The sequence below is a fragment of the Amblyomma americanum genome, chromosome 1 (genome assembly GCF_052857255.1).
Source record: "Amblyomma americanum isolate KBUSLIRL-KWMA chromosome 1, ASM5285725v1, whole genome shotgun sequence".
Classification (NCBI taxonomy): Eukaryota; Metazoa; Arthropoda; class Arachnida; order Ixodida; family Ixodidae; genus Amblyomma; species Amblyomma americanum.
The window spans coordinates 207,226,657-207,253,296 of NC_135497.1; the positions used below are offsets into that span (position 1 = coordinate 207,226,657).

At 47.3% G+C, this 26,640-nt stretch overlaps 1 protein-coding gene and 1 non-coding gene across 2 annotated transcripts in view; both read left to right on the forward strand.

Moving 5' to 3' along the window:
- Positions 1-708: 708 nt before the first annotated feature.
- On the forward strand, positions 709-783 carry TRNAS-ACU (transfer RNA serine (anticodon ACU)). The gene has a single exon. It is a non-coding gene; the product is annotated as a tRNA-Ser (tRNA).
- A 482-nt stretch (positions 784-1,265) lies between these two features.
- The window catches only part of LOC144114537 (putative 4-coumarate--CoA ligase 1), a 29,318-nt gene continuing 3,943 nt past the window's right edge, over positions 1,266-26,640 (forward strand). Inside the window, exons 1-7 of the mRNA XM_077648342.1 lie at positions 1,266-1,645; positions 10,508-10,715; positions 13,313-13,419; positions 15,013-15,206; positions 17,476-17,647; positions 24,410-24,581; positions 25,072-25,172. Of these exons, the coding sequence (XP_077504468.1) occupies positions 1,457-1,645; positions 10,508-10,715; positions 13,313-13,419; positions 15,013-15,206; positions 17,476-17,647; positions 24,410-24,581; positions 25,072-25,172 (1,143 nt within the window). The 5' untranslated portion in view covers positions 1,266-1,456. The remainder of the gene's footprint in view (positions 1,646-10,507; positions 10,716-13,312; positions 13,420-15,012; positions 15,207-17,475; positions 17,648-24,409; positions 24,582-25,071; positions 25,173-26,640) is intronic.

A 26,640-nucleotide genomic window follows, 5' to 3' on the forward strand; every position in this document is an offset into this window, starting at 1 on the left:
GGGCTGCACCATGCATACCAATTTATCACACGTCCTTTGAAAAAAGCACGCAAGGAAAAAATTTGTTCCCTATACTCCTTTAAAGCGGCACTGAAGATATCGAGTATTTTGTTTCTAAATAAAAGCCGTTAGCTGGGTATCTAGTTGCTCTATTGTTGACGTTTTCTTTTTACCGCAAAACGTGTTTTCGTTGGTGTGAAATGAGGAACTAAGGTTGGAATGCTTTTCCTCGCTGCTCCGCTTCAAGCCCGCGACGTTGGTGGTGCTGTTGGGTGTCTAGGGATAGCCTCTGGTATTTTTCACATTTATTTGTGCTTTCTTTTACTCTTTACGTAAAAAACGTGCGGCGCTGATAGCGATGCAAAAGCGGCCTGAATATTCAGGCCAGCAATCTTTCGTTATCTCTTTTATTCAACAAAAAATTTCACCTGACGGTATCGCCGTGTGCTTGCGAGAGAGGCCAGTGGCAGCAACACCCGTCCTTAATTTTCCCTGCACAGGTTCGGTTTTCTGCGAAAAATGCCTCCTTGTGCTTAGAAAGTGGCTATCGATCAATCTACGCCAACTTAGATATGCCTTCCAGTTCCCTTGAATGTTGCGTCGTCACAAAGGAAGTTCCCAGGCACTTTCCTTTTCGGCAACTGCAAAACTTGTCTTGTGTGATGTTCCCTTCTTACCCCTATGCCTCAAATCGTTAATGTTGCACCCGCCGCGGTGGCTCAGTGGTTAGGGCGCTGGACTACTGATCCAGAGTTCCCGGGTTCGAACCTCACCGCGGCGGCTGCGTCTTTATGGAGGAAAAACGCTAAGGCGTCTGTGTGCTGCGCGATGTCAGTGCACGTTAAAGATCCCCAGGTGGTCGAAATTATTCCGGAGCCCTCCACTACGGGCACCTCTTCCTTCCTTTCTGCTTTCACTCCCTCCTTTATCCCTTTCCTTACGACACGGTTCAGGTATCCTACGATATATGAGACAGATACTGCGCCATCTCCTTTCCCCAGAAACTAATTATTATTACTACGCACCGCGCGATTAACCGTCCTAGTGCTTTCTGTTTCTTTTTGCATCTGTCGCTTGTCTTTGCCGTCACTTTAAAGGCGCAATAAAGTCTTCCGGAAAAGATCCCAGTCATAAAGATAGCCGACACGTCATTATACGTTTGCGGAGATAATGATTGCAAAAAGGTTTTTTTTTTTCCCTTTTTGCTTGTCGTGGTAACATACTTATACCCGCACTGGCGCTGGTCAGTCCCTGCTTTTGGCATGACCATGCTCGAGCGTGTACCTGCGTCAATGCTTCCACCTGAGTACATAATGAGTCTTGCGTGACGAAACTCACTTAGCTGTCGACCGTGGCCGCTTAATCGACGTGCGCTGTCCACGCTTCCGCTCCAACCAGACCTCCTTGCTACCAGACCTGCGTCACCCATTGTATAAAGGAATATAGACAACCAGACATGCCTGTTCCGCGCGAGAACCGAGGTCGAGCTCTTGGAGCGCGAAGCACAACCGCCACAAGCGGCATGGCGGCAGTCATTGAAGACTGCGTCGTCAGGTCCTCCAATCAGGACCTGTACATTCCGGACGTCGATCTGGGCACTTTCTTCAGGGGATGCTGCAGGAAGTACAAGGACCGCACCGCCGTGGTAAGTGAAATTTGAATGTATGCAATGCGCGCTACCTGCGGCTGGTTTTCGTCGTTTCCTTCAAAAAGGCCGGGCCCCTGTTCTTTTATATTGGCTGATAGCGTTCGGCCCAAACAACAGCGATATGGCTATTAAGCGTGTCGTGCATATAACAAAACCCCAGTGTCCCCCTGAAGGAAGAAGCGTTGCTCTGCCCTGTACGACACTAAGTGACAGCTTTCCTTGGAAATTAAGGGAAAATTATGAGCGTTAAGCGGGGGCTTCCACGGGAGTGCAGTTGGCCAGTCGGACTGGTCTAGAACCTGACGGCTGGTTTTCGTATCTTTTCCCTGATTTCCAAGAAATATTGTGGCTGTACGAAGCTAACACGTTATTCTGAAAACGTCGTGATCAAGAGAACTCCGCATAGTTAACCTAAACCGAAAGTCTAACGTTGGCACGCAACTACTCTAGAAGTTGTGGCATTAAATGTTCCACCGGGTGCTTCGTATCCCCTATTCTGACGTCGCCAAGTGGCTCGTGGACTCCGGCTACCAAGTCGTGGCCGCCCATTTGTATTTCGCTCGTGGGGTGTGGTTCAAAAGGCACGCTGGACTACTTGCGGCTTCAGTCATGGATTTTATGCCACTATTTCTCAAGAGGCACGTACCTTAGCTTCATCGTGAAACAAACAGCTGACAATTCTTCTCATCTCTACTGTCGCGCCCTGATTTCCAAAGCAAAGTTAACGGTCCTTAATAAAGTGTGCGTCTTCATTACTAATGACAAATTGCTGCTCCAGTAGAGACTCACTTCCCCTTGGCAGTTGCGACCAGCTACCTGAGTTCGAAAAGACGCGCACTCCTTCGGCAGGGCTGTTGCGGTAAGCTTGTTGCACAAATTGAGACGAAGCCTCCAGCATTGCCGTTTGCCCCTAATTTTCTTCGGACGCATTGTCTCTGCTCTGTTAGCATGCCGAGGTGCGCAGAAACAAGCGGAATGTTTATCTGCTTGGTTTTCTTTCTTTTTTCAGTCTTATCGACAAAGCAGCCCAGAAAACGTTTAAAGGAGCTGTGCTGAGAATAAATGTGTGCGTAGAAGCAGGCACAACGATACAACGGACGGGGAAAACACAGGAAGAAACGACGACACAAGCGCTCAGTCGCAGAGCACTTGTGTCGTCGTTTCTTCCTGTGTTTTCCCCGTCAGTTGTTTGCGCTTTTTTCAAAATATGAACTTCAACCAACTCGCCCAACTTTCGGTGTTGCTTGACATGGCAGCATCGACCGTATATATTTAATGCCCTTTTTATTTTTTCGCGCTCATTTTTTTTCCCCATCAGATCGTTAGTGAGTTTTTGACGGCGGGCGGAAAGAAGCATTCGTCTATCCTCTTGCTTTTCCTCCACGCAAACGAAGTTACCACACTCACATATCTCATCGCACATTAGCGCTGCCAGTCCGTGGCTTAACCGGTTTCCATGGCCATAGAGGGCGCATCCCCTGGAACGCCCAAATCGCGGTTCGCACGTCCCCTGCGACTCGGGCAGCAGGCCAACGTTGGAGTCATCATTTGCCACTTAAAGCTGCCGCGGCTACTCCAGCGCCTTTCAACGTGTTTAGTGTTCTCTACATGGGGGCTGCTGCTGCTGCTGCTGCTGCTGCTGCTGCTGCTGCTGCTATTGAAAGGTTCTTGGAAACCGCCGCTCCTCCTGCTATGTTCGATGCGCGTATTTAGACGCGAGATGAATTGGCCACTGAAGCGTCTACTTCAACGGCAGCAGCCGGGCGGTTGAGAACGAAAGACGAGTCCTGGACAAAAGTTGCGCGCCTCGGAGTGTGCACCTGCGCAGCGGAGGCCCCGCCTGTGTTGCTTGTTTCCCACCGGGTGGCCATTCGTTTTCTCGTAGCGGAAGTGCGATCGCCTTCCTCGTTGCGCAGAAGTGCGCCTCATCTGCGGCGCGTAACGAAGTCGCCCATTCTTGCACGGGGCGGCGGACGAGGCGGCGCCCAAGGTGCGCCGGAGCCGCTCGGGAGGCCGGAAGAAAACGCACGCTCTTCCAGCGAGTGCCACGCTTCTCCGGCCGGCTTCCGAGCTGGCCTCGGCCGCCGCATTTATCACCGCTCACGGGCTGCCGCTGCAAGCGCCGGCGGAAAATGGCTAACGGGGCGCGCGGCACAATCGGTGCGGCCCGAAGCGGCGATCGACGCGCGCTGCGGCCATCCATTCAATTTCTAAGGTTTCACGCGCGTGTGCTGAATGGGCACGCGTGTGTATGTGGCCGCGCTGTCCGCAGGACAGCTCCTTGCGTTGTGCCCGTTTAAAAGCTGCCGGCACCTGTTCCGGGTGTGCAGGAAGATTGACTAGAATAACCAGATTAGGAAGGAAATGCCGCTCTTCTCTGATAGGCTCTGCCACATCTCCCCTGTCGGCTAGTGCGTCACTAATAGGTCGCGCGGCGTTTGCTGTACGGAAACTTGAATTCTCTGCACGAGCGGTGACCGAGTTTAGGCCGAGGTTCTTCAATTTTCCCCGTGACGTGGCGGTAATCCCGAATTCATTTACCAGCGGTTGTCGCCTGTTTAAAAACAAACGCTCGTAAGTTTTGCCCCGCACATGCAACGTTTTACACGGGTAGCGGTATGCGCAACATTCTCCGAGACAACCAGGGTCGGAGTCATACCATGTCACTATTGAAAACTCCTGACAACTGCGTTTCATATATCGGGCTCACAGTGCACCTCGGCGCGCAATGCACTTTTTTTTTCTTTCCAGGGAGAAGAGGGGTGAGGAAGGGATTATCATACTGATAAATGCGCATGGGCCTTTCTCTATGGTATCGGTTTCAACCAGTTTATACAGGAGACAAACAAAATTTGTTCCTGTCTTGCATTAGTATTTTCTCTTTGGTTTAAAATCAATAAATGCAGATGCATCACGCTGAACAACGCGAGTTTAGTTTTGATAAAAGGCGCTGGTGGGTTACGTCTTTTGTTCTTAATATTTTCTCCAATTGACTATGTCACAGGGAACTATATCCTGAATGCAGATAACGTATGAGTCTAATGTTCGGTCATGGTAGGCTTAATCGAAACGCATACCATTTTTATTCGGCATTTGTGCGGAATTACTGCGTTCCCATCAAACTCCACTGCAAAAACAGGCGCCGCCATAGAAACTTTCGTGTTAACGTCCGCATTGGTAAATAACATATGCAACCCCACACTAAAGCTTGATCACGCTGCATGCTCGCATTTCGCCGGTCTCTAATAGGGCCGTCGGAACAACGAGTCAAGCCGTCGATTTCGAAATACCGTCGTAGCTGGCAGTTGCTGAGGTGTCCTCAAGACTCACCTCCATCTTCAATACTTTTCCGTACTGTCTGTGGTGTGGAATGCAGTCACAGAACCATCTCAAAGAATTGCGGACGAATTTAACGCTTAGTCTCCTATAATTTCCCTGCTAGCTTTTCTTCCTTTCCGTTGCAGCTCGGATTCGTTCTTCGTCAGTTACAGCTACCGGGGAAAGTATCCTTAAATCGTAAACCGTCGCCGACCTCCTTGGCTTAGCCGACTGCGTCCAAACTGCTCCGGTTTAACTGCTTTTGGGGCAGCTTTGCAACAGTGGTGAACAGCGCGAAGGACAGGGACAAGGAAGGCCCTCCCTTGTCCCGGTCCTTCGCGCTGTTCACCATGCCGTTAGCATGTCACGGCAACTCACCCAGCTTGCCATTCTTACTGAGCTTTGCAACTTAGCCTGAGGCCCTTGTGGGTTGGCCCTGGCTTAATTATTCCTTTTGCTAACAGCCGTGCGCATTAGGGAAGAGATCTCAACCTTGTCTGTGCATGTAAAAACCACTGAAATTTAAATATATATTTCATCTTTTCCACGCGAGCTTACATATAAATAAGGAAACTTATTTGAAAGCACCCAACCACGACTCCAGCCGAAATAACCATAACGACTGCTTAAGACCATATAGCGCATGTAGTGATACATCCTCTTCTTTCCCTATCGCAATTCAAACATGCAATACTATTAGGCCTTAAAAGGCCGATGTCCTTGCAAAGAAAGTTTTAGGTGAAAGTGATGTAATTTGAATGTTATGAGATTGTTATCATCATTTCCTTTCTGTTCATGTTTTCTTGTTAATGCTTTTTTTTATTTGTTCACCTTCTTTGATCCATTCCTGAAGGAGCCTGAGGAAGGCTCACATTTTACAGTTAACAGAATTTAAATGTTATCTATGGTTGTATGAATAATCCGAAAAGCCGCGTGTTCAAAACAACGATTTTGTCCCATTTCCTTTAGTTGCGCTTTTTCGTTTACTTGATCCGTCTTCGTCACAACGCCTGAAAAACTTTTGCTCGTCGCACGAAAAACAAAATAAGACGCTGTGTTTTCACGTACATACTGTAAAACAACACAAGGACAGGAAGGACACACGCGAGCGCTAGCTTGCGCCACCTGCGTCTACCCTTATGTTCACTTTTAACAAAACACGTCACAGAGCTAGCGGGTAAAACATAATCCAACGGGAAGAAATTCAGCGATACTTTTACGGACGGACACAACAACAAGCACGACGGACGGGCGCTGCCTCCAACTGCGTTCATTGAAGTTCACACCCCTTACTTTATTACAGCGAAGGTCGATGGCCCAAGCGCACGATGTAACAAAACAAGCAGATGGCAAACAAAAAAAAACAGTACTATAGGTTTTGCAGCAAAACATGATCATTTATCATTTATTGCTCAGTAACTTCCTTTCACCCCGCTCAAAGGTAGACTGACGCACATGGTGCCTCTTGCCATTATAAAATATTCCTCGTATAGCTCATGTGCAACTTCGCGGGCTTGCGCTGTCAGTCTTCGTAACTAACTGTAACAAAATTAGGGCTGCGCACCTCAATAAACGTAGTTGGAGTCAGCACCTGTCTCGTCATGTGTGTTCTTGTGACCGTACGTGGATAGTATCGCAGATTTTTTTTTCTTATTCTAACCCTTATGTTAGCCCGCGTGATGTAACTGCATGCTCGCTACCCCTGCCTACAAGGCCAAACCTCGACACAGGCGCTAACAATTTGATCTCCGGGTCTTCGATCGGCTGTGCCCTGTATGGATTCGTTTTATGTTAGTTTTCTTTTTTTGTGGAATGTCGAGAAAAAGACGCTGCCAAAAGCAAGCCCACGAGAGACGACAGAGGCTATAAAACAATGCGGAAAAGCTCTGGGCCCCGTTCTGCAAAAACGGGCACCAGAGTTGGCCATTTTTACAGCTCTATGGCGTCACTGTTCAGCCTGGTCCCAGCTATCATATTTATTGTCTAGTGATACGATGTCGGCGCGTTCGGCTATAAAAAGAAGTGCGCCTTTGATGACATATCACATGTAGTCAGATCCGAGCTAGTTAAATTAATTTAAAGCTGGGTCTTTGCACACACACCGTCAAGAAATAGCAAAGAGGGTGCCGAGCTCCTATGGCCTTTCCCGTTTGTGGACAACCCTGAAGAATTCCCATGAATATGTTTTGTGCACATCTCAAATTACTAGCTGTGCAACAACTCTCGCTGAACTCTTCCGTCTACTGTGGGCTAGTACTCAAGCTTGGTACCTATACGTCTATATGAAGTAAGCTTCATCCATCACTGCCATCAAAGCATTATATCTTCTGCTTCAGACTGCGTAATTAACTACACGCGGCTTAAATAAGGAGAGGTTTACATAGGCAACAGATAAAAAAAAATCACGGTGCTGATGTTGTGAAGAGCAGCTGCAAAAATCGAAAGGCAAGCCTGTCGAGGACACAGCTTTTCTTTTTCTGCGCGGTGCACTCGATAGGACAGTTCTGAGGAAACAATGAAGATAAATGTTCCCTCAGGACTATAATAAAACGTGTATTTGTCATGTCTCACAAGCTGCTCCTTACCTCTTTACGCGATAGCCACCTTAGTTTCCTTCCAAACGAAGGTCTATTTTTGAGCACGAGCAAATTCGAGATGCTTCGAAAATGTTTTTAGCTGTCGATGAGTCTAACTCCAAGTACCGCATAGAATTCCATGATCCGGTATTCACAAAGTTTGGATATTAACGCCACTCTCCTTTACATTCATTTTCCCAGAGCAAACATAATTAGAAAGCGCATCCCTTAAGCGTAGGCTGGGCACTGCCGGCTATCCTTCCGCGGGCAGCAAGTTCAAAATTTTCCTTCGTCACTCGATGATACACTGCAAGGATTTGTTCGAAATCTAGAGCATGGAAAAAAGAAACGGTGCTCAAACTGAAAAATAAGAAATTTAACGAACGCTAAAGACAAGCAAGTGTTCATTCGTACCTGCCTCTTCGAACGTATCTTTTCTTTAATGGTCAATCATTTCACTGAATTCAGATTACGAGAATGAGTTACGCACAAACCTTCGAGCATTTTTATTGTGCTTAAAGAAGACTCATCTTTTCCGACTGGGACACAATTTTTTCTTAAATTTTGCACGCCGCACAGTCCAGTTGAGCTGCGCCCTGTTTTACCAAGAGATCATATATGTTCATCCTAAAATTTCACCATATCTGTTACCATTGAACGGTGCCTATACGCTGTCACATAAGCAAATCACTGCGTAAGAACTTGTTTTGCACAAATCTAAATGTATCTGCGATGAAATAATCAAGAGAAATTTAGAAACTCTTTTTACATCGCAACAGCAGGCCTTTGTTTAGATTTTTTTTGTCCTGTATTAGTAACTGCTGTAATAACGGTTCACTTGCGAGTGTTTTCACGCAGCCCTTTCACATTGCCTTCTATGCCGCCTGTAAAAAAAGCCGATCCTTGGGCACTGTTGTCCCCATTCCAAAACGAAATACTAACGCTCGCCTGAGCAAACAGGAGCTGCATCCTTTAATCATCCTGAGAAAAACCAGAACGTTAGGTTTTGCCTCAACCGACATCCATCCAACTGACTGGCAGGAATAGTAAAATGCTGTCACACTATAAATGCCATATAAAATTCTTCTAGGTGACAGTCTCAGGATATTGAAAACAAGTACAATTCGGATCTGATTTTCATGCTGCTTCCTGTTCTGGGAATGTCAGTTCCAGCAAAAATTTGATGCCCTGATTGAAGGAGTGCATGTAGCTCGTTTTCTTTAAACCAGCCCAATAAAACTTGTATTTGCAAATATTCACAAGAACAACACAACAGCTCCTCGAAGAGGTTGCCAGAATTTAGCCGTGAAAACCAAAGTTCCCACGTGGAATTAAGTTCATGTGCTGTTACGTACGGTCCGAAACAAAGTGACATTTGCTCTTCTTTCTGTGTTGTGCTTTCCCAGGTTGGGTAATAACTAGCCCCTAACTAAAGATTGTGGTTTATTTTGCATGAATGTACTGCCTGCAGCACGATATGTACTCTGCTATACGCAATGGTATATTTTTTATTAATTTTTGAACTTCGCACCGCTTTACAATAAAGATTTTACGTAAAGAAGGCTCTCATGAAAGCATCGTATGGTCCTCATAGTCACTTTATTTCCTCTCTACAGTCTTCTCTTAAGTAATTCTCTGATTTTTATTTAGAAGTCTCCGTGGGTTCGTTCTGTTCGTAGGGGTGTGCAAATATTCGAAATTTTCGAATAGCGAATCGAACATCCTTCTATTCGATTCTCTGAACGAATCAAATATTGCGTGTTCAAAATTATTCGAAACGAATCGAATGCATTCGCAAGTTTTCGCATGGTTTTCGGGTAACTGGCATGAATTTCGTATAGGGTACACCGTGGTTTTCTTCCACGATTGTTTCAAAAGCAGAATCCCCTTCGACGCCGTGCACCATGTCCCTGCGATTTGTCTTTGCAGCAAGGAGGGATCAGCGCACCCCGACGCCGTCCGTTCTCGTAGCGAAGTCCGTAATGCTCATACGTATACGTAGCGCTTATACGTTTCGTATGATCATTCGTTATGGAAAAATAATCGCACAAGTCGCGAATAATCGCGCATTTATTCGATTCGTATCTGATTCGGTTCTTTCACTATTCGATGTATATTCGATTTGATACGGTTTTAACTGCGCTATTCATATTCGATTCAGCAGCAAACCTAACCTATTAATATTCGATTAGGTTTCGAAAAGTGCTACTTTCACGCTCCTACATTTTCGGCATTGCAAAGCTAACTACAGGCGCTAGCGCCGTCTTCAGTCTGCCGCGGCACCTTGCAATGCCAAGTGAGTTCGCTTAGCTGCCGCTAGGTGATGCCACACATCAAACTTCGTCTCGAGTTTTCTCATTGAGGCGCAGATGGCGCTCTTTCCTACGACCGCTGACTGCCACAGATACAAGCGCGAATTCTGAAAATTACGACGAGCCAACAACCTTGTAGTCGCATGTTTGTCTTCGGCGTATACACCAGTGGTCAAGTCTCCGGGCTGTAAGGTTTGCTCTTGAGTCATGTTTCAGTGCTTACAACGCCCCTCAAGACCAAAAGGTATTCAAAGGGAAGCAGGTGGGTTCCCTCCCTACAGTAATTTACAGGCTGATTCTACAGGTGCTAGGATACATGGTCGAAGAGGAAACCCTTTGGCCTGAAAACTTTTGACCAAGGCTTAACTTGTGTATCTGACTTCGTCCGACTTTGTATGCGCATTTGTATGCGCAGTCTAGAAAAGCGCCGGAGACTCCCTTGCTCCCCGAATACTGTTTTTTCGTGTGTAAATTAGCGACATGCCGCTAATTTGTCTGTATTCTCTGTTTAAGCTAGCCTCGTTATATAACTAAGCTCTACTTCTGATATCCTCATGTGCCGCGTACCATTTTCTCGTCTCTTCAGAGGCCGAGTAGCACTTCAGTGTACCGAAGAAAAGTGCATCTGCGCGTGCGACCTTTGCTCTGCGCAGGTGGACGCCGCAACGGGAGAGTCGTGCACGTACCGGCAGCTGGAGGACTTATGCCGGCGCGTGGCGGCCGGTCTGCGCAACTTGGGCTTCCAGCCGGGAGACCTAGCGGGAATCCACAGCGGTGTCAACGTCGACTTGATCACCGCTTTTTATGGCACTGTTCTCGCCGGTGGCCGCGTGGTCTTTGCCAAGGGCAACCTTACCCAGCGTAAGTGCATCCTGTCTCCTCCATTCTTCATTTGTGATTCACGAACACATCGGATTTAACTTTCAATGCATAAAGGCTTTCTCGGGTTTGCATGCATCTTGCGTTTGGACACGGGGCAACACGTTTTCGTCCGCACTTCAGAAAACACCTAGAAATTAGTCCAGATCCCAGCTCACCTGATGAGAGAGAGAGAAAATGGTCGAATGAAGACCCATGGCGGATGAGGCATACTTTTACAAGACCTTGAAACACCATTATACACACCTCCTAGACTGGACGCGGACAGTGCTCCCCCCCCCCCCCCCCCCCCCCAGTTCACTGGCAATTTTCAGGAAACTGACGCCACGCTGCGCGCGTAGCCTTGCGTGGAACAACGTCGTTTTCTCCTTTGCCCGAGTTGTTCGCCGGCACATTCAGACGTTGTCGGAGTTTTGATGTAAAAATATATCGTAGAAGTTGTGTTACATGGATGTTCGCGCGCTAACGAGATAGAAGAGCCGTTTGGTGTCTTAGCGTGACTTTTCTTCAAGGGCACAGCAAACAGAGAGAGCATGAGAACAGAAGTTTGCACGCCTGCAGCTCCACGAAGCGCAATACTTATCAGGCACCCATCCTATATTTTTAAAAAGGTGATGCGCCTGGACTATAACGGCCTATCTAAATACGATGCCCCAGCTGTCTGTTAAAAAAGCATTCGCAGAGCACACATCACTGCCACATTTCAAGCATGAATATTTTTGGACCTGATTGTCTCTGTACGTCTTTGTTACGGCATGCGCGCACAAGATTTTGTTTTTGTTATCCACGGAGAAAGACGGGAAGGAGCGCAGTGATGATTTCATTCGGGAGTCCATTTATTTTTATTTTTCCTTCTTCGATTACCCCTTGACTTTGCTGCCGCCGGAATCTGAAAGGCGGGCTGATTTTTAGAATCTAACAAAATCGGACGAAAATGATTCTATGACAGCGACCTTTTATTGCACCAAAATACATGCGCTTTCGAAAAACTTGCAGACAAAGCAACCTCGTCCCAGTGCACGTAACTCGTCGAAATAGCCAAAATTTGTTGGGCCACAACGCCGGGGGTAATAGCGTTTTCGAAATTCTAAAAACTGACATCGATATTGCTTACGGTGAGCTATACGCCTCCCAATAAACAAGGAAACAAATTGAAACAGTTAAAGAATTCGGTATTCATGATTAGTTAACCAGCATACTAGTTATCATGCCTTGGCTGTATAATGATGCGCTACACCAGTGATAATATGTTTAAAAAAGGGCTCGGCAAACTCAAAATGCCTATTTTTAAAAAAACGCAGAACACCTTATGCGAAAAACCCGTTATAAAGCGTATTACTTACAACGTCAGCTGAGCGTAAAAAAAACCCGCCACGGTAGCTGACTGGCCATGGCATCCTGCTGACCAGCGTCAGTTCGTTGGCTTATTTCCAGCCGCATTTCTATAGAGGTCAAATGCGAAAGAGTGCTCGTACGGACATTTCAGCGCGCGGTAAAAAAGTGACTTCTGGCTCCCTTTTACTGAGGGATTCGTAGCTCTGATGTCGACTGGCACGTAAAAACGCGCACAGTTGAGCGTAAATTATTAACTATTCAATTTCGCCCACACTTGACGCTTTCGCAAGAAGGGATTGTAGCCGAAACTCGTTTCGGGCCGAAGCCACGGGCCTTGACAAGATAACGCGAGTTCTAACACAAAGGGACCTAGCTGTTTTCTAGCGCACTCCGTTCAAGGGGCAGTGTACGCTATCCAGGCCTCGGAGTAGATTTCCATCGCTAAAAATACGGAATACTTATGGTTGGCAACGGAAACAAATTCCCTCTTCTAGCAGTTGTAGTAGTTACAAAGATTTTACCCTCCGTTTTCCCCCACTCTCTAATCCCAGGACCTCCTGTGCCGCGTTTAAAAGCCTCCTCCCATTTCTAACTACATCAGGTTACTGTGCTTTGCAGTGTGTATACGCATACGTTGCCAAGAGAAAGCATTACGTATATTTAGTGATCGAAATCTACTCCATAAATAACTTGGGCAGCATACCCCGCCCCTGAAAATGAGTGCACTAGAGGATATCTTGCTCCCTTTTTACCCCCATATAGGCTTATTCGTGTTGAGAGTGTAGAACAGAACGAAAATCGAACAAAAATTAAAGACCAGTGAAATAACGCGACCGGGCGAAATGTGTCCAGCAGACAAAGGGATGGAAAGGGGTGCTCGTTATGGCATACGTGACGGAAGCCAACAACCACCGAAACCAAGGCGAAATGTAGCTAGGAATGGACACAAGTAAAAGGTAAATGACAGATGTTTTTTATTATGTAAATGCGCTTTATATCTGTGAAGAGACATTTTAGCCTGGCCTTGTAGTAGTTATAGCCTGGCATTGCGCGTATAGAGCGAGTCACTTAGTGACTCGCTCTATACGCACTCTGAGGAATCATGAACAGTAAAAAAAAAAACAACGGGAACTTGCTTACTCTGCTGCATGTTACCGTATCTCATTTCATGATCAATCGCAACGATATGAAACCTGCTGATTATTCATTTTGATTTGTTCTTTTCCTATCTTTCATGAAAACAGGGGAAGTCCAGTACCAGTTCAGTGACTCGGCCCCTAAACTGGTTTTTTGCGATGACGCAAGTGCCGAAAAAACAAAGGCGGCTTGTGAGGCCGTGCCGTCAGTCAAGGTGACTTCTCTCACTTGCACTTCAGTGATATACAGCTAAAATTTTATCTGCACTACTAAGAGGAATTTAGGTACGTGTTATTACTCATACCCAAAAGGGACAGCCGCCAACTAATGCACTTGAGTAATAAGCATACTATGTATTCGTGCTGGGAAATTCTTCACCCAAGCGACTTAAAGTATGAAGTAGTGGCGCCGCACCTGTATGACGTACTATAATGTCGACACCCTACTGAAGCACGCACGCTTCATAGTAAAAAAAATGTGTACCGAAGGCCATGTACTTGTATTGTCGTGCTTCATTCATTGTCGATAGATGAGACTGTGGCATGCAGCGCGACATAAAACAAAGTTTTTATACTTAGTTTCGTGCTAAACAATTTTTTTTTTCGCGAGTAGAAGCAGGATCATATTTTTTGTACTTTTTTTTTTCCATGCGTGAATAGAACAACGTTCAATTTTCCTCGCTCTTTTAAGCCAGAAGTGGAGCGTTAATGCCAGCAAGCTGAATAATGGAAGAAAGCAATGGATGTGAGGCAGCGTTCTTATGCGCCTATACACGTACTAAGTTACGCCCTCTTTGGGCATTAAAAATAAGCAAAAGATAGCAGCACAAAGAGCGAAATAAATGTTTTCGAGACTAAGTGTTGCACCCTGTAAATGAGCTATACTGCACGTGGACTGTCCGCCGTTCTTTTGAGTCAAATTTTCTAAGTATAAGCCGGGGAACATGCCCTCTGACATTTGGGTCTCCTTCACCAACTGGCCGCAATCTCGGGAAAACTAGCGGAAAGCTAGGAGAAGTCTACTTCCGTGCCTAGTGGCCGCGGTAGGGGGTGATCTTTGATCAACAGCACATCGCTGTGCTCCGATGACAGGCCACCGCGCGCTTCCACCTGTGACAGTGCTCTCCAATACGCTCCGCGCCCTGCTCCTCCTCAACTAACGCAACATGGGACCCCCTAATATTCTGAAACGCTGCATAGACAGGGTCTGCTGCCGGAGTGCGGCTAAATGGGCTGTCGTCTTCGCTAAGAAAAAAAAAACAGCTCGCAAAGCATACGTTTGAAATTTAATCTACACGCAGCATTGAAGACATCCTAGATGGCAATTGTTAAAGTGCTTCCGTGTTAAATTTTGGGAGTCTCTTTCGATGAAACCCTCCACAATGCAAGATTTTATCGAAAAGCGTGGGCCTAGCTTTTGCTGTACTCTGAAGTGTACAAGAGTAACGTCACTTTAGACGAGGTTACCTGGATTGCAACTTAGGTTCCAATAATTAGTTTTCCCACGAAAGTTTCTTTATATGCGGATGATTATTGCATGCAAGCATGTTTTTTTTAATTCCGTCGCATGCCATCAAGTATGTGTACTTTGCTCTTCCGATGACTGCTGTGTTCACCACGTTCCGCTACTGCGTTCCGCTCCTGCTGATCCGCGTACGCGCGGACACAGCTGCGCCCGCGCAGTAGCAGGTGGGCGCCCGCACCTGGACCGAGGGGCTGTTTGCGCGTGCTCAGATATTTCAGGTAGAAGCGGATCGCTGTGGCGGCCAAGGATCGCAATGTGCTAAAGTTCTCTATTATCTGTGCAGACGCTGGTGACATTGGGCGAGCACGAAGGCATGGTTCGCTTCTCTACGCTGAAAGAGTTCCAAGCCGGGTACTCGGCTGCTGGCATTGACCCACGTGGTGTAGTGGCCATATTGTATTCGAGTGGCACAACTGGCTTGCCCAAGGGAGTCATGATGTCCCATCGGAATTTAATCTCTCAGCTCCTTCTGTCAGGGTAAGCGCTCCTTCGGATACAGTGTACGCATGAAAAGCTGAGCTATCCCAGACGAGAAATCTCTGCTAGGCGTGTTGAGATGATGCTGTACGTGTGACCATCCTGACTGAAACTTATTGTACCAGTACTTGAAAGAACCCGAGTAATCGTAATGTTTCAAGGCGTTATAACGTTCCTATTGCCGGACTTGCTGTTCAATTTTCTCTAACGCTGTCATTCTAACAATCGGCTTTGCTATATCAGCTAATTATAGGACTCAGCGACTATCCCTGGCATTGAATTAACGGTGTATAAAAACCTCGTATGTTCAAAAATTGAGTACGCTCAATCTGGAATCCAAACTAACTTTCTCTCACTTTTTTTAAACCGGTGACTGTTCCCGTTCTGTCCGCTTTTCAGCGATTAAATATCTTATTATTCTTCTGACTTCTCAACAACTGCCTAATTTCTCTACCATTTAATCTACTATCACTGAGCCTAAGTGCGCAATACCTGACTTTCCCCCCTTGTGTCTCGTCGCGCATTGATCATAAAACACAAATACCAAGAACGATGCCCACCCCCGCCAAACTGTATTTGAATTTCTTCACTCAGAAGCTAGCCTCCGGCTCGAACCTTGTCCCCGCGTCCACCGCTGGCAACCGCCATTGTTTATAATTTTAAAAAGCCATGAATAATATTGTAAAAGGAAAAATCATTCCTGTCCTGAGCACTAAATTTGCGTAGGCATTATTGCAAGGGAAAAACAACCCCTACTTGTCACGACATCAAGGGTTGCGAGTAAACTTTCTAGAATAGAAAAAATACAGAAATTAACATTCTCCTTACAACAGTATTTTTGGTTGCAGCCCCCTCGTTCGTTACTTTCAGTGCTTGAGAAACGCCTCGTGAAAACGTTTTTCATGTCTGCCACTCTGCATTTTTTTTTAGCACGGCCATGTTGGCTCGGCTTTTTCTGAAGGGATATGATTTCGCTGTACTTGGTCTGCTCGCTTGATCGCAAACGGTATGCGGCTGATCTTGAACGGCAACTTTGGTAAATTAAAGTAAAGTTGGCTGCTGTTCATTTTCTCTTCGTTTGCTCCTCAGTTGCCATTCCCATTATTGCGAAAACGGTTGCACCAACTTAATTTCCATGTTTGGCTTCCATGGAGTTAGCATGCGTCTAAGAGCCCTTTTTTTTTTCTCGGGGAGCAATAAATATGCGCGTAATGACGTAAAGCTATGAATTACCGTACTTTCCAGACAACCTTCCACGGGCTATACATATTTAAAAGCTGAAAATTCGCGTTGTGCGGACTATACATGGTTTACTTTTTTAAGGTTGTTTCGTAAAGCAGAAGTCTAGCGTGGGAGTCCAAGTAAGAAAAAATACATGGCCCTAGTGTGCCTGCGACATTTTACCGCGCTAAATCATATAAAAAGAATTAGCTCTCATATGCAATCAGCTTCGATATGCAAGCGAATGATGCTCGTGATGGCTGCTTTTCGATGAGATCTTGTATTTGTGAGCACAACGGCAAAACCTCCGTGAATAACGCCAGGGGCGGAGAAGTACCGCCTTACACTATGGCTGCTGAAGAAGGTATCCAGAAAGTTCACCAACCGCTTCACGAAAGCCAGACTATAAACTCCTGCAATAGAGATGGATTCTGACGGCGATGACGACACTGGCGAGGCTTTTTCGAATCCGATATGCTTGACTTGTTGTATTCTGAAAGGCCCAGAATTTTACTGCTTGTCAATGAAATTTCTGCTCACCGATGGCATACCGCTTGCTGACAACCTAAAAAATCTATTTCCAGCCAAAATTTTCTCCTGCCGACTATACACCGAGTGCGGACTATCGATACAAGAACTTTTTACTTTAAGCCGAAATTCGTCCCTGCGGACTATAGTCCGGAAAATACGGTAATTTACTCGATTTAAGTGTGTTATTTTTTACAAATATTTATGTTTCAAAGAGATCCACACCATGCTTGCTTGTGCACTTACGCTTATTCTCATTGGTTATCGTCATTACTATTGGTATTATTAACAAAAAAACCACGCAGTTCGCGGGAACATTTGCAGAGAAATATAATAAATATAATTTTTCAGTTTTTCTTCCTCAAAACAGCTCCGCTTACAACAGCGGGAAGCACAAAGTGTGGGAGGAATCGCAAGGCGCCGTGTAAAACCAATAGAAAGCCCCGAAAGTGGCGAATAAAAATATTGGCTTTATAATTAGAGAGTTAGTTCTCACCATTTTTTGACTTGCACTTTTCAGGGACGATGGGATGCGCCTCATAAGGAACAGCGACACGATGCTCGGCACTGCCCCGTTCACGCACGTGTCCGGCCTTTGGCTCTACAGCACCTGCTTCACGGTGGGCGCCAGCGTCGTGGTCACGGCGATCTCTGATCCGGACAGCGTTCTGAAGGCAATTGAAAGACACAAGGTTTGGGGCAAGAATTCAAGCGATTTCACAGTTCAGTGGTCGGTGTAACAAGACGAATGGGTAGTACATGAGTTGAACACGCCGACAAAGAACAAGGCGTGCTGCAAGCGCTCCGGCTTCCATTTTCGGCTCAACAACACTGCTTAGCGCGTTATTTGAAGGCCGAAATACGCCTAAGTATGCGCAACTATAGTCATTATTAGTGTCGGTAACGAATATGCTAGGGCTACATTTCTTAACAGACACTCTGTTGAATAACATCTCGACGATGCACGTTTTTTTACAGCATTGTTTCCTGAATAGCACAGGAACACATGGAGAAAACATGGAAGTCCAGTTGCTATTATAAAGTCGTTTAGATTTAATTGCTTTTTACGTGACAGCGTATACAGCTCGTTCAGGTCGAAAAGCCGTCAGCGTCGTAGTAGTAGTAGTTGTTGCCGGCACCGCACATCAGAAATATACCTTCCCTTACGGCGCGGTTTAGGTGTCTACCTAGTATGTGAGGCAGGCGTCACTTCCTTTCCTTAAAACCAACTTTCATTTCATTTGCCTTCCCTTACAGCGCGGTCCGGGTGTCCACAGAGATATGTGAGAGAGGTGTCATTTCCTTTCCTTAAACTGTCCAACGGCAATGTGTCGCGCCAAACGGGCGAAGGCGTTCCGTGGACCCCTTGGCAACGCTGCAACACGCTGTCGCATCCCACTCTTAAAGACTAAGCTTAAGCGTCCTCCTGCAGCCCGCATTTTACGGCTTGTATCCCACCTTTTCGTGTTCCGTTCGCAAAAACTGTCACGCGATAAAAGAACTGCCACATCCTCCGTGTCATCATCCCATCTAGTATGGCAGGAGCTTCGAAGGGTCGACCCGAGAATTTCGAGAGTGATGATGCTCCTATAGTCTTCGTACGCGCGCGTGTGGCACCCTTTCTATTCTGAGCAATACACAGCAGCAGCAGAAGATATAGCCTTTGTCAAAAATACACAGCCCAGATGGTTTGCTTCCGGGCCATGCAGTTCACTTCGTTTCGCAGCGCCAACATTCCGGATGTCTTCATAGTGAGGAGAACCCTTGCCCTGATCTATCTTAACCTAATTAGGACTTCCAGGTGTGTTAGATAGCTTCCTTTTTGCCTTAGAAACAAACCCCTTGGGCTATGTATTTTCCTGTTCCTTTCGACGCGGAAGATGACACAACCGACGCAGTGTCCCATGGGCAGCGCATCGATTGGGTAGAGCAGATGTTCAGGAACAGTGCCAGCTCAGCAGGTGTACCTCAACGACCGTGCAGATAAACATGTCACCTGAAAAGCAATGGTGCCGTGACGAATAGGAAACCGATGCCAAGGTGATATGTAGCCAGGCTTATCCACTGGGCTGAGAAGTCGGACCCGCGGTTAATTTTATTCGGTATTAGGCGCAATTACCGACGGAGTCTGCTATATGCCACGTACCTACAGGTACGCAATGTACCGCCTGCAGTGCACGTCACGTGCAATTCACATGAAATGCACCACAAGCATACAGTAAAGGGTGGCACGTAGGCAGTCCTGTCAATTTTTATTCCTCCTTTTTCCAATAAATTCAGTCCATTTTAAATTATTTCCTGAAGAAAGAAAAGTTCGCGGCCACGGGAGACGTATGTTCATAGTGTAGAGCCTGAGGCGAGACAGGACCAGTACCAAACAGTCTTACAGAAAGCGAAAACTGGTTTTGTTCTAATAATCCGCGGGGAAATACGGAGCCTGAGCTCCGTGTCATGCGACTCGTGTTCTTTAATCGTGGCGCCAATGAGCATATCGAAATGGCATGGTCGCAGTGGAGAGACATGGGAGGAGTGAGAGGGAACGGAGTCGTTGACAGTCAGTGGCTGCAGTGCTGCAGCCGCTTCAGGGCTACCGAGTCGCCGGAGCCATTCATGTCGACAGTGTAAGATGCCGAACGGCGCTCGAGAAAGCGAAACGGCCCGAGGCAATGCGACTGAAGAGGGCTCCGGTGATGCTTGAGGGACAGAAATGTTGGCAGGTCCGTAGGTCGCGTGATACAAACTGTGCGAGGTGTTCCTGGGTGCGATGGTTGGGGCCGGAACAAATTGGCGGAGGATCTTGATCTGCTCGTTGGGGGTGGGAGATGATGGAAAAATTTTGAAGAAATCGGTGGGAAGGTGAAAGGGTGTGCCGTCAACAAGCTCAGTTGTTGAGCAGGAAAGGTCTTGTTTGAAGGCGCAGCGAATGCCCAATAAGGTTAAGGGCAGGCGCTGAGCCACTCCGTTTGAGGGGCGTGCGCGATGAGTGCAGCCTTGAGACAGCGGGGTAAGCGTTCGACTAGGCGATTTATTTGGCGGTGGACTGCGGTGGTTCGCAGGCGAGTCGCGCCAAGAAAATGAAGATGCTCGGCGAACAGAGACTACTCGAACTGTTTGCCACGGTCGTCGATGATATAGACGGACATCCAAAGTTGGCCGCCCAGGTGGAAACAAGGGCAGCCGCGACGGTGGAGGCAGAAATGTCGGTGAGGGCATTGCTTCCGGCCAACGGGTGTAACTGACCCCGCAAGTAGGTACCTTTTCCCTTGGCAAGGAGGAAGCGATCCTATCATATCAGAGTGGACCGCATCAAAGCGTGCGTCGGAAGAAAGGGTGGGGCTGGTGGAACAGCACGGCTGTCAACTTTCGCGCATTGGCAAGGGGCGACACGCCACGAACTTCTGTGTCGCACGGATTCCAGGGTGGGGCAATCTGTGCAGGGCATGGAAAATGCGTTTCCGAACAAAAGCAGGCACAAATGCTGTTGGGACACACGTGGAGCAGCCGCATGTGAGGGAAGTGCCTTCTGTTGGACAACATCGAGTTGTAGTGATGTGAGAGACGCTTGCAGAAATGTCAACGCTGAGTCAGTAGACTGAGCGTCGTCGAGGTCATGAAAAGGTGCAGGGAAAACCGTACTGATAGTATCCACACGACTGCAAGCGTCTGCATGAATGTGGGTGATGCCGCTGACGTGACGAATATCAGCGGTGTATTCAGCCACGTGCGCGGGCTGGCGAATCTCGCGTGGTGATTCGAGGCTGTCGGAACGGTCCATCACGTGTCAGGGGCTTATGTGCTATGAAGGTGGTGAATGCACAGCCCTCCAGGAGGTGTCTCAAGGGTCGGATTGCCAGGTACATTGGTTAGCAACTCCCGGCTTTACACACTCTACCGGGTCTGGGTAGAGCTCATCAGCTTCGAAAAGAAAGCCAGAGGCTTGCCAGGCACCATCAGTGTTATGTTGAAGGATGGTCCGAAGGCAGTACTGGAGGCGTCTGTCATGAGGACAAGGGAACTGTCTGGCCTAGAGTGTGCAAGCAGTGCTGCATCAGCTAGGGCTATCCTGACAGCGAGAAACGCATTATGTGCATCGTAGTGTATGCGTCATGTTTTTGCGCCGAAAGCAGGAGTTAAGCGGTTTAAACAGAGTGGCACAGTTGCGGATAAAACCGCGGTAGTAGTTTACCGGGCCGAGAAACTGCCGTAGCTTCGCAATAGATGTGGGTAGCAGCAAGTTCACAATCGCTTTCATCTTCTACGTGGAAGGCCATATGCCGTACTTCCGTCGACGTGATGGCCAAGGGTGTGAAGCGACTGTATACTGAACTCACTCTCGGTACGGTTGATGACGATGCCGTGGGTGGAGAGTCATTCACGCAAAAGACGGAGCTGGTGTAAGTACTCATTGGTAGATGTCCTGTTCAAGAAGAACAGCGCGAAAAGACAAGGACCACAGGATGATACACAAAGACAAGCGACAAGATGTCCTGGCCGCAAGAAGATCGTTGACGTAAGCAAAGACAAACGACAGACCTCGGAGGACGGTGCCATAAAGCGCGGAAAAGAGTGCATAGCATACAAGAGGCCGAATGGCATGCAAAGGAATGGAAACATGCCGAAAGGTGTTGTGACGGCTGTTTCCGGAATATTTTTTTGCCATTGGGATATGGTGGAAGACGCGGATGAGATCAATCCTCCAGTAGATGGTCTAGCCGTATCGAGTGGCCGTAAATGTCTTGAATATTCGGCAGTACAGGTAGCGGTCAAGGATGGTGCGGGCGTTGAGAGACCGGTAGTCGTCACATGGCCGCCAGTTCCCGATCTTTTTGCAGACCAAATGAAAAAGAGAGGCCAAACTGCTGGAAAATGGCAGAATAATACCAAGCTCCAGCATGTGCTCAAAGTCGGCAAGAGCAGTGTCGAGCTTGTTCGGCGCAAGGAGGCGTGATCGGGAAAGGCAGGCGTGCTGCTGATGACGAGATGATGGCGCACGTCATGCCGAACAGATGAAGTCCAATCAGGTGGATCCGTGTGGTGAGATACTCTGGTAGTAGAGGGCCGAACGGAGGACTGGCAACTGTGGCACAGGAAGGAGCAATACCAGTAGTTGCCTGCGCAGCAACTCTGAATAGAGATATGAATGGTCGAATACAGTACGCGGCGACGCTTCATATCGACGAGAAGACAGTGTCTGGGGAGAAATCCGGCTCTAATAATATATAAACGGACTTCGGGAGCTAAGAAAAGCCGTAGAAAGCTCGACGCAAGCCCAATCTAAGTGGCTTAAACCGTCGGAAGTACGATCGTGACGCGTAGCGGAGAGGACACTGACTTGGGCGCCGGTATCAATGAATAATTTGGGGCTGGTGGTCTCGTCAGTGACACAGAAAAGGGCGTCAGGGTTCTGGGCCTAGATCGCTCGTCCCCGCTGGTGGTCGACAGGCCGGTTTCGTACCAAAGAGCCCGGTAGCAAGCAGTCATTTGCGTCGGCGCCTAAACGGTGGTGTTCAAAACTGAGCGGTGGGCTGAATGGGGAGGGCGAACGGCGATCATGGGAATTGAAACGGGTAGTGGCGAGCCATTGTTTACGCAAGCGATGCATACTGCGGCCTCGAGCGCCTCGAGGCATTGTGGCAGCGGTCGGCTGGTCGGGATGGTGGCAGAGCTAGTCGATAAATGCTGACGTAAGCGTCTGTTCTGGGAGAGACGGGTTGGATGCCAGTGACGCGGGGATGGCGGTGGTTGGAGAGCGGACAACAACATGCGGGCAGGAGCTCCCGGCCACAGTGATCTTGTGGGCCAACGCGGCGAGTTTGGAGACGTCTGTACAGTCGAGGCAGCGGCCAGAATCTTCTGGACGTTCACCGGTAGCCGCTAGAGGAACAGCTCTTGCAGAAGAGTGTCGTTCACTGTGTGGGCTTATGCGCCGAGAAGTTGTCATGCGAGGTAGCAGTAGGGGGCATACCGAGCGGAATGGAAGAAAGCCTGATCTCGGGTTCTGGAAGACGGCTGGGTACGTGTCCTGTCCCTGCCTGCGCTCTACAATAGCACTCCCGTGTCCCACGCTAAGCCCAATAACACGAGACACTCCAGGTGGATTTTCAGATGCTAGTCTACCGTCAGCAGAGAAGGAACTTGACACTCACAAATACAATCTACCTTCACCTCAGAATTGTGATTGCGAGCATGTCCTAGAAAGAAGATGGGGACTACTCTCAATCATTGCTACCAAGGCGTTACTTCATGATCACGCAACAACTTCACAGCATGTTTTGGGAAATATTAACTTTCAAAGCGTGCCAGGCTGGCTTCAGTGAAGTATTTTGGCACGCAATGTTTGTACTAGCTTGAAAGCAGCTCATCGGTCACGCTCATAAGACATCAGTATACTGCCTCGTCTTTTGCTTACCGCGTAGCACAGGGGGATTGCGTACGCGAGAGTTTAATAACCCTGTAACACGGGCACTTTCGATCCTCATTGAACTCGATCTGCATCGAGATTTTCGAGCACGCTCAAAACATTCGGTGCTACACGGGCATTTTCAATGTTCATTGAGAACTTTCCCTCATGTGTGTTAGGTGGAGCCAAATGTTCCGCCGACGATCATAACATGGCGATGTCCGGCAACACTGTGCAGTCGGGGGCAGCGGCAGCCAAATCCGTAGCCAAATTGGTACATCTGCGTATCTGCGTCAAGTTTCTGCTGTGCGATGGAACCCGAGGGTCCGCAACGCATCCGCGATTTCTGCATAGACTGCGGCGTTTCTCTTCTGCCGCCGCAAATAATTTAGGCGGTCCTGCAAGCAGTCGATGAGAGCTGCTGTCTCGCGCTCGCTCCACAGTTTGCGCGCCGATGAGCAGGAGGACGCCATCTTTGTTTACACTGACGGCGAAGCTTGGAGCGTGGTGTAGAGATTATTTTCAAATATGTTCGCATGTAAGCAGGCATAGTACCTGAAAATGTTCCGTCTTGCATTTTAATCCCAACAATAACCACTGTGGTTTTGTTTTGTAACTAGTGTTTATTTTTATAGCTTCATGAGAGTGAGAGTGCTCTCGATCGTGCTTGGAACCTCAAGCACTTTTGAGAAAGCGGCATCGAGTCAAGCAGGATCGAGCTCGATTGCGCTTGAAAGTGGCCGTGTGACAACCGTCGATCTGCATTGAGTTCGATGAGCATTGACTCAGTGAGGATCGAAAGTGCCCGCGTGACAGGGGTATAAGGCATTGTCCTTCTAATGAAAGAAGTGCTGAGGCGTTTGAAATGTCTAAATGTGGGCAATGGAAACAGAATGGAACAACGAAATTATCATCGGCAACCCTTCCATAGTTTAACATTCTGCCCGCTATGGCGAATACCGTAAAACTGAATAATGATTAGGATTGGTCAGAGGTTTCAGTTTCAGATACATGCAAACTGCTTTGCATTTTCATTTCTTTTGCTCTCTTGCAGGCTACTCTAATGCTCCAGTTTCCAACGTACGTCCAGAAGATGGTGCAGTGCGCGCACATTGACAAGTATGATGTGAGCAGCATGAAAACATTGCTCGTTGGAGGTTCGACCACGCCAACCGCAATGGCAAAGGCCATTATCGACAAGTTCAAGCTTAAGGCATTCCGCCATGGTAGGATGCTGTGGGGTTCCGTCTTTTTCTTTCTTTCTTTCACACTGTGCTATCATGTCCTTTCCGGCTCCGTTAGCCAGAAGATATTCTACTTCTGCTGGAGGGTTACTCTTCTCTTACTCCCGGAACAATTGGCTTCTACAAACATCTTCAAATCCATCCCTCCGGCCTTCCCTCCCTCCCCCCTTTCCTTTCTTTCCCTGCAGCCAGGCGTTTTGCGCTTGCCGAGACGCATATGTACTGTATTTCTGTCTGTTGTAAACTCTCTTACACTGTTGACATAAGATAATTTTTGTCCCGTGTAACTAACCGGTATCCCGTTTAAGGGCATTCGGGAGTAATCTAGCTGCAGCTTCATTGCTTATTTAGTATATCGAAATAACACGTACTGCATGTTGGAAGAAATCCGCAATAGACAAAATGTTGAAGGTAAGATAATATTTTACTACAGATTCTAAACATTTTATGTATCTTTTCTCTTTTCATTAAGTCTTCGGCATGAGCGAAACATGTGGGGCCGTCACTGTCACCGAGAGCAGTATTGAGGATTATGAGAGCGTTGGAAAGCCTGCTCCTATGACCTATATAAAGGTAAAGAATAAGTATTTTTAACTGATGCATGTAATTCTCTAATATATGCTCATACAACGTCTTGCCGGAACTCCTTTTTGTATATTGGAACCGCACTCCAATAAAACATTTGGCAGCTTGCCTTAGTTAACTGCGTCGAAGGCCTTTTGCGTAGTAATATGGTGTGCGAAGGTTCTGTGTTCAGTCATATTTACATACACAGACAGATAAGACGAGAATACGTGCATTTGCATGATAATTCGGTTAAGCTCGGTTAACTTCATCCTCAAGAGCCGCAGATAAGCGAGAAGGCTTGTCATAGCGTTGTAGAGAGCGCAACGAAACCTCAAAATAGCGCCATTTCTGGAAATAGATCCCACCTAAACGTACTTTTCCTCACTCTAAAGAAAGCACACGAAACCTCCGAGAACCATACTGCGGCCACCGCCGTGCATTGATAGCGACTGCCGCTGCGCGAGCTTGGAAGTGCCATGACAGTAATCAGTGCTGCAGCGCCTTGTGGTATATTGGAAACACGTGCTTTTACCGTGAACGTTTCAGATCTCAGGCAGTTTTGTTAGGGCAGCGGGAAGCACCTCGTCAAAAGGCACCGTAACTAAAACAGCCTTTTCGCGTGAATGCAGCATAAAATGAAACATATTTCTGCCGGGCATTTTCGTTGCATCAAATATCTTCTCATGAAGCTCGAGAATTGTGAAAATTTGAATACTTTCTCACTTTTTCACTCAAATATGGTATAAAACAGCGGAATTGGTGGAAGGACAAATTTTTTTCAGCACGTAATCTTTTTTTTAACCTGTAAACCTGGAAATTGTTTCCCATCAAATCGTAAAAGTTTCCCTTCATGATAGGTGAGAAAAATGTGCAAGCTGCCGCTTTTCTGACATTCTCTGGTGGGCTTTCGGAATCAGCGACCGATCAAACTATCTTTATATTTCTTTCATCTGCAGACCTTTAATCACTCGAGCGTCGTGCATTGTGTGCCATGCGCTTGTGAACCACAATTTACCGCACCCGAAAATCACCATTTGGCACTATAATACTGCTATTTATTTCTATAAGAATAAAACCAGTGGAAAGGACGCAGACACAGTAGAGAAGCGCAGGACGACGCTGAAAGACTCCATCTCTACATGTATAGATGTGCGAAACACAAGTACAAAAGGCTTTCATAAGCTGTGCCCACAGACGTACATTGAATTTCCGCACAGATTCTACTGCACACATGTGGTGTGGTTGAAGCAAGAAGACAGGTAGTAGACCAAATGGTAAATATATTACGAAAACAATGCGGACTGTGGAAGGTTTTTATGTGGTGCTCGCAGGGGAGGAGTTAGGCCTGCAATATTTTCGTCTTATTTTTTGCATCTGCACTGAGAGCTCACTTACTCAATTCCAGCTTTCTCGGGCAAAAATTTTGGAAATTGGGAAATTGTAAGACGCTGTTATGGAAATGTTGAAGGTAATG